The 14,693-nt window shown below is 31.1% G+C and overlaps 1 protein-coding gene across 1 annotated transcript in view; it reads left to right on the plus strand.

Annotated features, from left to right (window-relative positions):
- CSMD3 (CUB and Sushi multiple domains 3) overlaps positions 1 to 14,693 on the plus strand; it is a 1,016,080-nt gene that overhangs the window by 228,867 nt on the left and 772,520 nt on the right. Inside the window, exon 4 of the mRNA XM_006916698.2 lies at positions 5,265 to 5,459. Within this exon, the coding sequence (XP_006916760.1) occupies positions 5,265 to 5,459 (195 nt within the window). The remainder of the gene's footprint in view (positions 1 to 5,264; positions 5,460 to 14,693) is intronic.

A 14,693-nucleotide genomic window follows, 5' to 3' on the forward strand; every position in this document is an offset into this window, starting at 1 on the left:
TACCTCCAGGAGTTCATAACTTAATCGCACCTAATTTAGATGTCTGATATTCAAAATTAATTATAATGATAAAGCTGCAATTTGTTGAGATGATATCTGCCCTGTTTTGAGTTCTTGCTAAGCATATATATGACTTACATATATTGTTTTATGTAATCATATCAACAGCTATATAAAGTTCCCATTCTCATGATCCAGCTATGTGCATACATTATTTTGGCTATTTATCTTTTTAAAAATTAATTTTAATGATTCTGTTTAACAGTTATTCATATTCAATGTCATACTATTATTAAGTTTGTAAACTCACAATACATATCATACATACTTATGAAAATCTCTGCTCATATATACATTTAGAATAGATCTCAATTATTTCCTCTCAATTATTACCTTATGAAGAGCTTATAGTATCTCCCTCAAAAAAACAATGACATATGTAGTTCCCCTTTCTAATCGTGAGCCTATGCATGAGATATGCATTCACTATATGAGCCTATCTTTGGTCAACCCTTTCGGAATTTTTTTCCAAATTCAGTTTCTATCCTACAACTCCCATAGAACCTGTCTTCACTCTATTGCTAAACCTAATAACTATTATGGTACTTTGATTCTTACATATATTTTTTAATTTTAATTTTTCAATTAGAATTGACATTCAGTATTATTTTATATTAGTTTCAGGTGTACAGTGATTAGACATTTTATAATTTATGAAGTGAGTCCCCCAATTACTCTAGTTCCCACCTGGCACTATATATAGTTAACATAATAGTATCAACTGTATTTCCTATGTTATTATACTTCACATCTGCATGACTATTTTGTAACTACCAGTTTGTGCTTTTTAATTCCTTCATCTTCTTCACCTACCCACCAACATACCTCTCATCTGGCAACCATCAGTTTGTTCTTTGTTTCTATGAGTCTGTTTCTATTTGGTTTGTTCATTTATTTTATTCCTTAGAGTCCACTTACAAGTAAAATCATATGGTATTTGGCTTTGTCTGACTTCTTTCACTTAGCATGATAATACCCTCTAGGTCTATCCATGCCATTGCAAATGGTAAGATTTTATTTTTTTATGGTTGAATAATATTCCACTGTGAATATGTACCACATCTGCTTTATCCACTTGTCTATTGATGGGCATTGAGACTGCTTCTCTACTTTGCATATTTTAAATAGAGCTGCAGAGAACGTAGGAATGTGTATATTTTTTAAATTCATGTTTTGGTTTTCTTTGGATAAATACCCAGAAGTGGAATTACTGGATCGTAAGGTAGTTTTATTTTTACTATTCTGAGGAACCTCCAAACTGTTTGCCATAGAGGCTGTACCAGTGTGCAATCCCACTAGCAGTGTATGAGGATTCTCTTTTTCCACAGCCTTGACTTGATGAAGCCATTCTGACAGGCGTGAGGTGATATCTCATTGTGGTTTTAATTTGCATTTCTCTGATGATTAGTGACGTTGAGCATCTTTTTTTTTTTTTTTAAAGAAACTATTTTCTGTCAACCTTATTTCCATTTTGTGTAAGAGTTTGTTGAAGAACAGCTTAAGACCACTCAGTGGTTGTTCCTACCCATTCAGTGGCCTGAGCAGTGGGAGCTGCAGCTCTCCAGTCTTCAGTAGGAAACTGTTGAATAGGCACGGAGGGCACCTGCATGCCTTCAGACCAGCCTCTGACTTCACATTGGACAGCAGTGAACTCAGGAGCTAGAGCACACATTTTCCAGTGATCTCAATTTATTAAACTACATACTCTAATATTTCTGTTATATCTACCATTACCTCCTGACATAGATCCCAAGAATTCAAATAAGGCTGCAACAAATAGCAAAGTTTATTTTATATATTTATTTTTACATTAAAAAATGATCAGTGCTGAGCAACAGTATACTGAAAATAACTTTACTTCCCACCCCCCATTCACAATTCCATTTCACTTTAATTTCTGCATTACAGAATGAATATTTGATAAGTATTTGTCAGGTTCTATAATTGTTTTGTTTTAATCACCTAAACCTTTTGATCAGTATATTAGTGGCATCTTTGGAGAAATAAGAAAACAGTAGTCTATTTGACAATTCTGTTTTTAGATGCAATTATTTGCTTAGAAATTAATTGAAATGACAAGAACATTGTGGTTATTTTGCATGCACATTTGATGAATTACATGAGAATTCTTCACTTTATTGCTTTAATTTTGAGTTTCCTTAAGAATGATTCTATAATAGTTAAACAAAATCACTACTTATTATAAATACCATGTGTATTAGTGACTGTTTTATAATCTGCTTTACTGAATATTTTCGCCTGAAATTCAAATTCTTCATAGCTGGTAGGGACATTGCCTAAAAACCAGTCTTACTTAGCTATTCTAAAACTCTTATATGAATTAAAAAGTTAATTTTGTTAAAGTGTTCAAATATACAGCAGCATTTGTTTAAAAAAAATTCAGAACTAAAAAGTGAATGTTTTCAATCAGAATAAAGCGTTTTTGTATGGTGAGTTATATAATTCTTCTAGTTAATAGTACATCCTTGTTTGCTCTTCATCTTAAAATGGTCATATGCAGCTTAGAGAAGTCTCAAAGGGTTGAAGGAGAGCGAAAAATAGAATCCATGAGCAATGGATATGGAATTGGAATCTATTGGTTTAGAAATAATTCAGCCACAAGACAAGGGATAGATTTAGGTAATTTATTAAGATTTCAACCAGTGTTCTTATTCATTCATTGATTTATTTCATTTGTGTTCCAGTTTTGCTTTAGGTACTTTGTTCTGAGTAATGTTTGTTCATTTAAATCAAAGTTAAATCTGAATGTAATAACTATTTAGACCTTTCCTCTCTTTCCTTTTACTCCTCCACCTAACTGCTTCCTGTGAAATAATTTGGAAACTGCTTTTTCTCCTAAATATATAAGTTTACGATAATTGAAGTCCTGACCTTAATTATTTTTTAGAAAGTGAGAGGGAAAGGAGTGGATGGATTCTAAGGCCACAAGTGGTAGTTTCATTAAAAGTATTTCCTTTGTTATTACTATCTTCAAGGGACTGAATTCATATTCATTTTGTCAAAACTTATTAACCTTACCATCCCTTGCAGAAAACATCTCATCTATTAATTAAATGACTTCTCCCCAAATTAACTATTTCAAAATTATTCATTTCAAATATAATTTTAATGAATTAAAATTTACAGTAAATATGTTTTAAACTTTATCGAAAATGAACTTAATAGTATATGCCTGGGAAAAATAGTAAGGTAAAATATTAGAGATTAGTAACCTTGGTCACTGATATTTAAAATATTAGTTTATGATGTATACCTAAATGCTGAGAAAGTTTAAGGAGATCACCTGTTATTTATAAAACCATTATTATTTAATTTATATTAGTAAAGTTCTTTACTTTTCCAGGTTCGAGAATAGAATAAGTATTTTAAACTAAAAGTACTTTATTTTGAGTATATTTAATGCAAATTTTATGAATCTTCTACATGTTTTATTGATTAAACTGACCTCATTTGAAATTCATTGCCGACAGGTTTCTTTTCACTATCGTTAAAAAATTTTTATAGAAAAATTAATGCTCACTTAAGAAACACTCCCCAAAGTACTAAAAGCCTATTATGGATAAAAATACAAAATTTCAACTCTGTATACACTTTTTATCCATAAATGATCACTGCTTTTGTAAAGTTGTAACTTCATATTATGAAGCATTTTAATTTTGATATTTTTACTTAATAGCGTCATTGATATTTTAAATATATAGTGATTTAGAATTAATTGGCTTAATATAAAATGATACTGCATGGAATTTACTAACTGCATAAATGGGATACATATCAAGGCAAAATAGAAACGTACTTCATTTTGCATTGCAACATCTTTTTTAGTTTTGTATTTTGTAGTATTTTCAGATATTCAGGTAAATTGTGAAAACAGTATAGAGTTCTCATATATTCTTATTCAGCTTCCCTTAATATTAATTACATATGTAACTATAGCATGATTGTCAAAACTTGGAAATTAACATTTGCATAATACTATAAACTATAGGCTTTACTAAAACTGGAATATTTTTAAGCCTATTAATTACTTTTTGTATGTCTATTGATTATTAGTGATAGTAAAAAGTAATATATGTATAAGGTTTATAAATTAGGAAATTTAGGAAATGACATGAGAAAGAATTCTCCCCTAGCCCCATTAAGTTCTGGAAGTTCTGCTACTTCTATAAATCTTTCTATTTTTTTTAAATTTAAAGCGAAATTGGATTTTTCTCTGAAATAAATATTAAGTTAAAAATCTGTTATATTTATATATTTGTATACTTCTAAGCATCAACTAATAAAGCAATAAGTAAAATATTCTGATGTATCAGGCATTTTCCAGATATTTTACATACTGATACAATTAAAACTTCGTAGCTTTATATACTTATTATGATTCTTATTGTGCTTTTAAGGTTAAAGAAATAACAGAGGTGGAATTCTAGCCTGGTCTTTCAAACTTCAAAAATTTGTCCAGTTTTACTGCACTATATTTTTCTCCTTTAAGTGAAAAAAAAATTTTCACCCAAAATGTGTATTATTTTTAAATGAATGCCCATGGTTTAGGATAAGGGTCCCCAACTGGGCTGTGGACTGGTACCAGTCCAGTCTTTGGCCTGTTAGGAACCGGGCCTCACAGCAGGAGGTGAGCAGCAGGCAAGGGAGCAAAGCTTCATCTGTATTTGCAGTTGCTCCCCAGAGCTAGCTAGCATCACTGCCTCAGCTCCACCTCAGATCATCAGGCATTAGATTCTCACAGGAGCACCAGTCCCTGGTGCCACAAAGGTTGAGGACGGCTGGTGAGGGTTAAGTACAAGCATCAGAGTAATGGAGAGTATATTAATGAAATTTGATTTGCTTATTACTGTGTTAATAAAATGTAACTTTGAAGAATTCATGTAAATAGTATTAATCTCAGTTTGACTTATCTATACAATATGAGTAATACTGATTTTAAAAATTTCTACAATGATTAAAAAATATAAATTATCCAAATTTTTCTAGCACAAAAAAATGACACTTATTTAATAAAATTTAATTCTCTTTCCATTTTTTCACTAATACATGTATTTAAATGGAAGACATTTTTGTGTGAATTTTCTTAAAAGGAAAATACATCTGTATGTACATTTTTATAAATATAAAGCATTAAAATATGTATTAGAATAACTGTAAACTCTCCTTTCCCCCCTTTTCTACAGAATTGCAAAGTAGTTCTTGTGGAAATCCAGGAGTCCCACCCAAAGGTGTATTATATGGTACAAGGTTCGACGTTGGGGACAAGATACGCTATAGCTGTGTAACTGGATATATCCTCGATGGCCACCCTCAACTCACCTGTATAGCCAATTCAGTTAATACTGCCTCATGGGATTTTCCTGTTCCCATCTGTAGAGGTAAGGAGAAAAATAATGTTAATTTTTATGCTGATTAAATATTTGACACAATGAAAACATTTTAAAAATAAGAGTTGTAGTCAGATAGTATATTTGTAAAATATATTTGGCATTTATTCCTTTCATAAAATATGAAACAAAGATTTTATATACATATATATCATATGCTACATAACAAGTTTAAAAAAATGGTTGCTAAGATAAGACATTATTTGTGAAATGAAACAGTAAAAGTATTCCTATATTTATGTACATATTTATGCATACATTATATATATGTGTCTTTGTATTTTTATTAGAAGAACATGGAGCTTATGATTAGAAATTTAATAAGGCTGTCAAAGTCATGTTTTTATTTTGAAATATTTACTGTATTTATGAATCTCTTCAATATTTCTGCTAGAAGACTTAGCATGGGCAATTGTGAAATTAAGAATGCTGTCTAGTTTATTATTGATGCTGATAAACATTATTTGTATTATAGGGAAAACACAATGATATAGTAACGTGGACAAAGATTCAAATTACAGAGCCTGGATTCATAGGTTAATCATACCCATAGAAATTCTGGAGACCAACATTGTTTTCTCTCTGGCTTTATATTTTCTAACAATCTCATTTATCTTTTGGCTTATGCTTCTGTAATTCCTCTGTGGTTGGCTTATAGGAATGTCCAACAGCTCATCTAAATTACTTTGTAGCTTCCTCTCAAACATGTGGCCATAGATGCATGTAAGAGAAACCTGGAAATCAGAACACAGCAAGTAACTTCTTATCCCATCTTTGATAGATGTGTGAGTTACCTCAGGCAAATTATATCAGTTCTGTGAGATTCATTTATCTCATTTAGCCAATGAAAGAAAAACCCTCCTTGTTCATTTGTTGTGAGGGTTAAATAAGATAGCCTCTACCTGCCAGTTAGTAAAATGTCTGCCACATATGACATTCTTTCAACGTTAGCTCCCTTTGATGCGGCTGCCGCTGCTACTGCTAATACTACTACAGTAATGTGGGGTAATTGTTTTCATATCAGAATCTGTAGAGTATGTTAGGCACCATGATAAAGAAAATCTTAATTTCTCAAAATCGAATGGAAGTTAGTTCAATTAGGGACAGTGCTTTAAGAGACGCTTGCATAGAGGACTTGCTAAAAACAAACTACAAAGAGCAAGAACATTTTCAATGAGGCAGTCATTTTCCCTTCTTGCCTCAAAAGTACTGTGTATCTCTAACATTCACTGGCTGAACGTAAACAGTCTATAAAGTCATATTTCATAGAGCACATAATCTGATCTTCTAAGGAGCAATTTATCTGCTACTAACCAAATTTTTTATTAAAAATTAAACAATATACAGGAATAGTATATTTGGATTTTGTATAGTTATCATTCAGTTTGAAAGAAAAGATTGGAGACTGTTCAGCTCATGGCTTCCCTCCTCTGCTATTTGCCATTTAATAGTGTACTGATTCTTCATTGTTTAACTTTGCAGGGGGCTGATAACTCTATAATGATCTGCTTATTGCTTTCCCTGAAGTTTACATAGAGTCTCTCACTGATGAAACTCCTGCTTTCAGAGAATCCTTTCGATGCTTCCTAACAATGATAGTTTAATTAAGAAAAATGAATACCACATCAACCTAGAGGATATGGTACAAGGGTTTTTGTGTTTGTTCACAGGCAGGATGAATTTTATCAACACCATCTGCTATTATTTGTAAAAGGCATGATCAGATGCTGGGCTAAACAGTATTCTATAGAAAGTGAAACTGAATCCTGTGCTCAAAGTCTGTGCTCAAACCAGGCACGCATGCGTTTTCTGTACTCCCTTCTTTCATAGTCAGTCCATAATATTCATTCCCACCGAGCTTTAATATCGCCTCAGAGTCCTTCTCATCCTGATGCTCCCAACACTTTTTACTAAATAAGGGCAGGAAGCAGACAATGTAAAATGGATGTGCTATTCCTAGACTGGGATAAGGGGGCTAGTGGATGTTCACTGGGTTTACATGTTCCCATGCTCAGTACTCTGGAAACCATCTAAAAAAGGCATTAGGGAACACAAAACGCCATTTATTCTATGTATATGTCCTGACTACACACTTATGCATGTATAAATGCTGAGACCTGATATCCAGAAATATGATACTACATTAATAATAGATCTGGTTATTGCTAAAACCCAAGTAAAAAATAATTTAAAATGAAGAAAACTGGGAATCTTTTTATGGAATTAAAAATCAACACAAATAACTCAATGTCATGCCTCTGTTTATTCTTTTATAGTGCTTAAACATAATAAGTTGCAAATTAAAAAAAGAAAATATTTTTTGTAAGATTTTCTATACTAGATCAAAACAGAGTTCAGTTTTTTCTGTTTACTATAACTTTACATTTTAACGTTTTTGTTTTGCAGCTAAAATATATAGTTCCTTTTTTTTTTAAGAAAATCTAATAAAGTGCCTTCCTCTTTTTCCTTAATTCCACTCTCAGAGAATGTTTTAGTGTAGCTCCCTAATCATAGTGTGAGTGATAACCTGTTCTATGCCAAAGAAAAAAATAACTTAGATGCACTGTTGAATGTCAAAATGTCATGAGCCACACCATGAATTAAGAGGGTTTTTTTTTTTTTTTGAGAATGGAGCTCTTATGGTTTGACTTAGTTGATTTACAAAAATGATTTTTAAAATATTAACTCATGAAATGTTCTAGCACAGACTTTGACTTTCTCCACCATTCTTGCCATTATTTCTGAGCAATATTATTTGGGTACTACACCTCTCTTTCAGTAGCCCTGTCATTTCACATGAAGTAATCTGGTCTCTTTATATGAACTGCTATATTTGATGGTAATGAGAAAAATAATTTGTGCATGCCTTTAATAAATAAGCAAGTTAAGCATGAATCCTTTGGTAATAGAGTTATATCATCACCTCAGAGACTGCTGGCAAATTCCAATGACGTCAGGCCACAAGGAAAAAATTGCAAGTGTCCCCGGTCACTTGCAGCTGCTCCACCTCTCTTCGGAAAAAATGCAGGCAGTTTCGTCAACAATAAAGTCAAGACTCAGTTGCCCTTTTATGTACCCTACTCTTGTTCTAAAAGTCCAATCGTGTGATAAAATGATGAAAATGTGGTGATTAAATCGTTTTAGTAGTATCCAGCATGATGGAGCAAAGAACACACAATTTGTCTTTAACGGTATAAGATTGTGAGTTGATTCGCCTTTCTGCCATGTAGTAACTGAGATTGTTTCTTATGTAAAAAAATGACTGTTTTTACCTATCTCATGGGATGGTGAATGTTAGATTATATTAAATGACATAATATTTTTAAAAACGTTTATATTATGCCTAGCATAGAGAAGTACATAAAACTTGCAAATTGGTTCTAAATATATAAAAAATAATTTTAAAATTAATGTAGAAGTAATAGCTATCAGTTATTGTTATATATTGTTTAGAATATTTAAAAATATTTATTGACAGTTGAACATGTGCCTAGACTTCTGATATAATGGAGAGTATTTTTTAAAACAAGAGAGTGGACTCTGGACTAATAAAAGCCTTGATTAAGTTTACATCTTTGCCATTGAGAAAATACAGAACCTTTATCTACATATTTAATTTTTCAGATCTCAGTTTTTTCATCTTTATAATAGGGGAAGTACTCATTACTTTATAGCATTATGATGAGGATCATATTAATGTATATATAATACCTAATCTTTAATATTCAACAAGTAGTAATTACTACTTTATTTCTATTGTCATAATCTAAAGAGGTATTTGAAAATCAAGTACCAGATAGTGGGCATATCTAGGATCTAGAACCATATAGGCAGTGGAGTTAAATTTTCTCAGAGTTGTAGTGGTTAAGGGGAACAGTAAGCCCCACATTAGCCTAGCAAATTAGGTTGAGATCAGCAAGAAATAGACATCAGTGGGGAAAATGTTTCCTTAGGTTAACATAGCCTTTCTGAGTCATTAATTTCTGGAAGTTCTCATGTTTGAAGTATATTCAATAATTAAACTGATGTCTATTAAGATTCAGTATGCACCGGCCACACTGCTAAGTACAGTGATGAATGAAACTGCCATAAGCCTCATGAAACTCATAGTCTACTGAATATGGGACCTTTTATTGGGCAGGCGATCTATTTGGTGATGTGGATTATTGCCCAAATGTATTTCCTCTAATTCTATGCAAAAACAGTGGTATCCTTGCATAAACAATAGGTGATGGCCTTCCATGTGTTTCTAATACTTAGAAAAGAAAATCAAGACTGTCCGTGCTTACCATATAATTGGCCTGAGCGCTGCTGCTGCACCTTAGCAGTCAGCATGTTCTTAACATTCAACTCACATGTTATCTTCCCCATTTGGTATTTGTTAGTTGTGTGTTCGTTTAAGAAGCTATTTACTTTTTTTCTGTTTTTTTCATCTTCTATGTAATAACTCAGATATTTTTGTTGCTTTACTTTATTGTCCAATCTTTTCTGTTCCTTTATCCAGCATTCTTATTTTAAACTAATCTATTTTCTTTGACAATAGACACTAATTAGATCCATATATTTTTTGTATTTTGTTATGATAATATATTGTTAATTTATAAAAGTTTGTATTCTTTTTCCTTACTAGAATTATTTCCACTTCTTTTTCTTACTATACAATTCCTAGAAAAATGCTGACAATGTATATTTGGAAAATCAAAGACCAAAGTCAGTTTCTTTTTGAGCCAACTGAATCTTGTTTATGCCCATTCTGTGTAACTTTGCACCATATGCTTCAATAGAAGCTTTTGTTTATTTGGAGTTATTTATTTATTTATTTTGACAAATAAGAATTTAAAGTATTTACTTAAATGAAAGATCCAGATTGTTTGAGGAACGTTTATATTTTTTGAAGAACCTATAGAAAATAGTTTTATAATGTTTCTTCCAAAATAAAAATAGAATTCTATAAACATTAAGCAAAACTAATTTCTAACACTTGTATACTTTTCAAAACATGTAGACAGAAAAATTATATTCTCTCTCATTCAAATGGTACATGAGACTATGTCTTAAAGGAAATATGTTAGGGCACACTTAGCCAAAAATATATTGACAGCTTCAGAATTCCCTGAGGTGAAATAGACTGTTCAATGTGTGATAAGAACCTTGAAAAGCAATCATCTAACTTCCTGCTAGGATATATACTCAGTGAACCACAGTAATGACCATCTGGTATTCTGTTACTCTTTGTAAAGCTACCACTCTAAAGATGAGGCAAATATTTAGGATAAATGAATGGAGGAAGAAGATGGTAGCCCACCAAAGACATTGATTAATGTCACCTGTCACATGTTTTAATAGACTAACTCCATGTGAAAAGCTCCTGTTTTTTTTCTTTCTTTCTTTCTTTTTTTCTTTTTTGTGCTAAGAAAGAACTGTAATAAAAAATTTTAGACGAATCATTCTGGAAGGAGATTTTGCAGGTTTTTGATCTTGGATTCTTTCTCCGATTCTTTCTCCTGTGCAGTTTGATTGGTCACCTCTATCCTTTGTAAGTTAAGTGTACAGTTGAGCCATTCAATTTGTTTTTTTTTCTTTCTTTCTTTCTTTTTTTCTTTTTTGTGCTAAGAAAGAACTGTAATAAAAAATTTTAGACGAATCATTCTGGAAGGAGATTTTGCAGGTTTTTGATCTTGGATTCTTTCTCCGATTCTTTCTCCTGTGCAGTTTGATTGGTCACCTCTATCCTTTGTAAGTTAAGTGTACAGTTGAGCCATTCAATAATGAAAGATATTCCATATGGTTCATAATCGAGGACAGAATCTAAATGTTGAAACTTACATATCTTCAGAAACTCTACTTTTTTGGTTCCTTACACAATGTGTTGGAAGTCTAAAATCTTTCTGTAGTTATTTTCCTTAGGCCTTTCCCAAATGCAGATCTGACTCAAAAGAACAGAATCATTTTTTTTTTACTACATGATTATTATGTATGTAAAACTGGCAGTAAATATCTTAAAAATGAAGGAGGCTCAAAAAATAAGTATTTTGTCTGTCACTTTTGTCGTTCTCATATTTATATTACTAATTCCTTGTGTTTTTTGACCAAGACAATTTTCTCTTTATTCCTTCTTATATTTGAGGTTACCATAGCATTCAAACTATGTTAACATATTAAGGTTACTTATTATATATTTATATTTAATTTATAGATATAAAAAAGCAGCAGTTGATATAGCATAAAACATGATACACGTAGCAAATGAAATAAATACAAATAAGGCTGCCTGTGTTAATAGAAAATAACAGAGGAATAAGATGAAACCAAGTGCAAGGTTAATAAACAATTTAATGTTCTGCATTCTTATATGCTTGATAAAATCAGCGCTATGTTTAGTTTTAATCCATCTGGGAATCTAAACACATCTGAAAAACATGATTGGTTCATGGTCTCACAAAGTAAAAGCAAATAATTTGTGAATAAAAAACAAATTTACTAAGCAGAGTAAAAAAATTCTTATGTAAGTAAATACATTATAAAGAGAGAACAGTATATTTTAATCATCTATGTCTATTACAATATCATTAAACATAAACTCAGAGAATGTGCTTCCCAGGATTACATCACATCTTATCTCTTGATTTTGAAAGATTGAGGACTGTATTCATAGAATCAGTATAATCAAAATACCCCTGCCTAAGTTCCCTGGACATTATAAGTGATGTATAAACCCAACTATCTAGATTTGTTCTGAACCAATTTTTGCCTGTTGTTGAAATTTGAATCTCTCTTAATTTGTAAATTTGGAATTTGGCCTGCAAATTAATCATCTGAGAACAGAACCAAAAGCATAATGCTTCTATATTAATATGATCTCAATTTTCTAAATGTGCATCTAAAATAAAAACGCTCATCAATTTTCTTTTATGATTTATTATTCAGTAGGTGCTTAGTTAATTTCCAAAATAAGTTAGATTTTATATTTAGACATATTGAACAGAAAATTCATTATGAATATAGTTCACAAAGACTTTATGCTTAGCATTAATTTGTAACTACATATTTATAAAATCAATATCAATTATTCCAGATTTTCTGAAAATTTTACATGATTTAATTTCTCATAACCCTTTCTAAAATGACTGTTGTTGCTGAATCTTCTAATTTTTTTAGAATAAAAAAATTCTAAAAATGGTGATGAATTCATTGTCAATGCAATTGAAAATCATCACATAACAATGTATTAAGTCTTGATAAAAACTTTGGGCATTTTATTGCTCTGTTTTATTCAAAACACATAGAATTTGATGGTTGAAATCTTTTTATTTTTTATTAAAATTATTGGGGTGACACTGTTTATAAAATCAAACAAGTTTCAATTTACAATTCAATAATACATCATATGTATATTACATTGTGTGTTCACCATACAAAGTTAAATTTTCTTCCACCACCAAATATTTTCCCCTTACCCTTAATAATAAGATGTGAAAATTTAACAATGTTGAAACTTTTTTTTTTGTCGAGAGGGAGATTACTCTTGGAGACTCAAAAAATAACTTACGTGTTCATATTTTATTGCCTTCCTTTTTATCTCATAACATTTGAGTCACGGTTTTGAAATCCTCTACATGTAATAACTCATTTAATCTTCATGTTTATTCTATATAGAATGGATACATCTAGATCCCCATTTTTTAATAGGGAAACTGAGGCTCAATAAGGTTAAGAATATTTTCCAAGTTTAGTGAAAGACAGAGCTAAGATTTGAATTTAAGCAATTTAACTGCAATGCTATCTAACATACTCTCTTCCCTGCAGTCTGGATTATAAAATTTATTACCACTTTTTCTTTACTCTTAGCCTATGTAAATGCTTAACATTTTCCCTTAAACGAAATCTAACCAATTATACAAACAAAATAGTCTTAATTTTGTAACAAGTTACTGGCTTGAGTGACTGTCTTTTTCCTCTATTTAATTTCAACTTAAAATTTATTAATAATGATCTTTTCCTGTCTCTTTGCTCTTCACCAAAAACGTTCAAGATATTTTAATGGGTAAAAATAGAGAAAGTACTTTTCTAGGGTTAGTGAACAAATGTATTTAGTTATATGTAATGTGTATAATCATGCAAATGTTTATAGCTATGATAACATATCACTTGGGGAAATTAAAAGTGAATTGACTTTGGCTAGGTAGAAAGGAAAGATTACAATTTCCATGAGAAGATCGGTTGAAATCATCTTTTGGAGAGTTTTGAAACCCAGAATAAAGAGCTTGAGACTTTTTCTCTAAGCAGGTGTAAGTCATTAAGTATATTTGAAAGTTTTTGAGATAGTAAGCATGTTTTTTGACAATATGGCAACTGCTGTTCATCTAAATGTTTTCATCATAAATGAGAGACCATCAGCAGTAGGCAGAAAGTTTGTGTCCTCCATTTTTGCACACACATAAAAAAAATTGCACAGAAATGGAAGATAATTGAGAGAAATTTCTATTTGCCATCTGTCTTATCTATTCAGACGGCTATAATAAAATATTCTACTGGATGGCTTATAAACAACAAAAATTCAATTCTGACACTTTTGAAGCCTGGGAAGTCTAAGATTAAGGCACTGGTCAATTTCAATGCATGAATTTTGGGGGGTTGCATATATTCAGTCTGTGATATCATCTCAACAATAATAATAAGTAGCTAATGTTTATTGTTTTCATCATGTAAGGATAGTTCTAAGGATTATATAAGAATTATTTTACCTTTATAACAACTTACCAATTAAGTGTTATGATTTTCTCATTATATCTACTGAGCTAGTGGAGATTAAAAGCTTGCCAACCTTCATATTAGAATAGCGATTAAAACCTAGTAAACTAGAACTTTTCTGTAACAGCTTTATAAGATTCTAGAATTGTAGTAAATATCCAGTGATGCAAATTTTTCATATGCAAAATACTCTGAATTCATGGAAAGTAAGACTATCCAAGTCACTTGTCAACGAGAAGTGCAACCACCATTACAGACTTTGACAAATAAAAATTCATCCCAGAACATCTGTGAATCCTCAGAGAATAGACTAAAATTCTCATTAGCAAGAAAATAATTGAGTGTCCATTGATACATACCCAAGTAACTAGTAAAAATTTAGTCAGAACATGGTGCAGTTGGCCCTGGAACATTTTATTAAAAGGCGATTTTAGAATCCTTGCGAGATTACCTTTCCTTCTCTGTAAGCTGTAG

The sequence above is a fragment of the Pteropus alecto genome, unplaced genomic scaffold (genome assembly GCF_000325575.1).
Source record: "Pteropus alecto unplaced genomic scaffold, ASM32557v1 scaffold164, whole genome shotgun sequence".
NCBI lineage: Eukaryota > Metazoa > Chordata > Mammalia > Chiroptera > Pteropodidae > Pteropus > Pteropus alecto.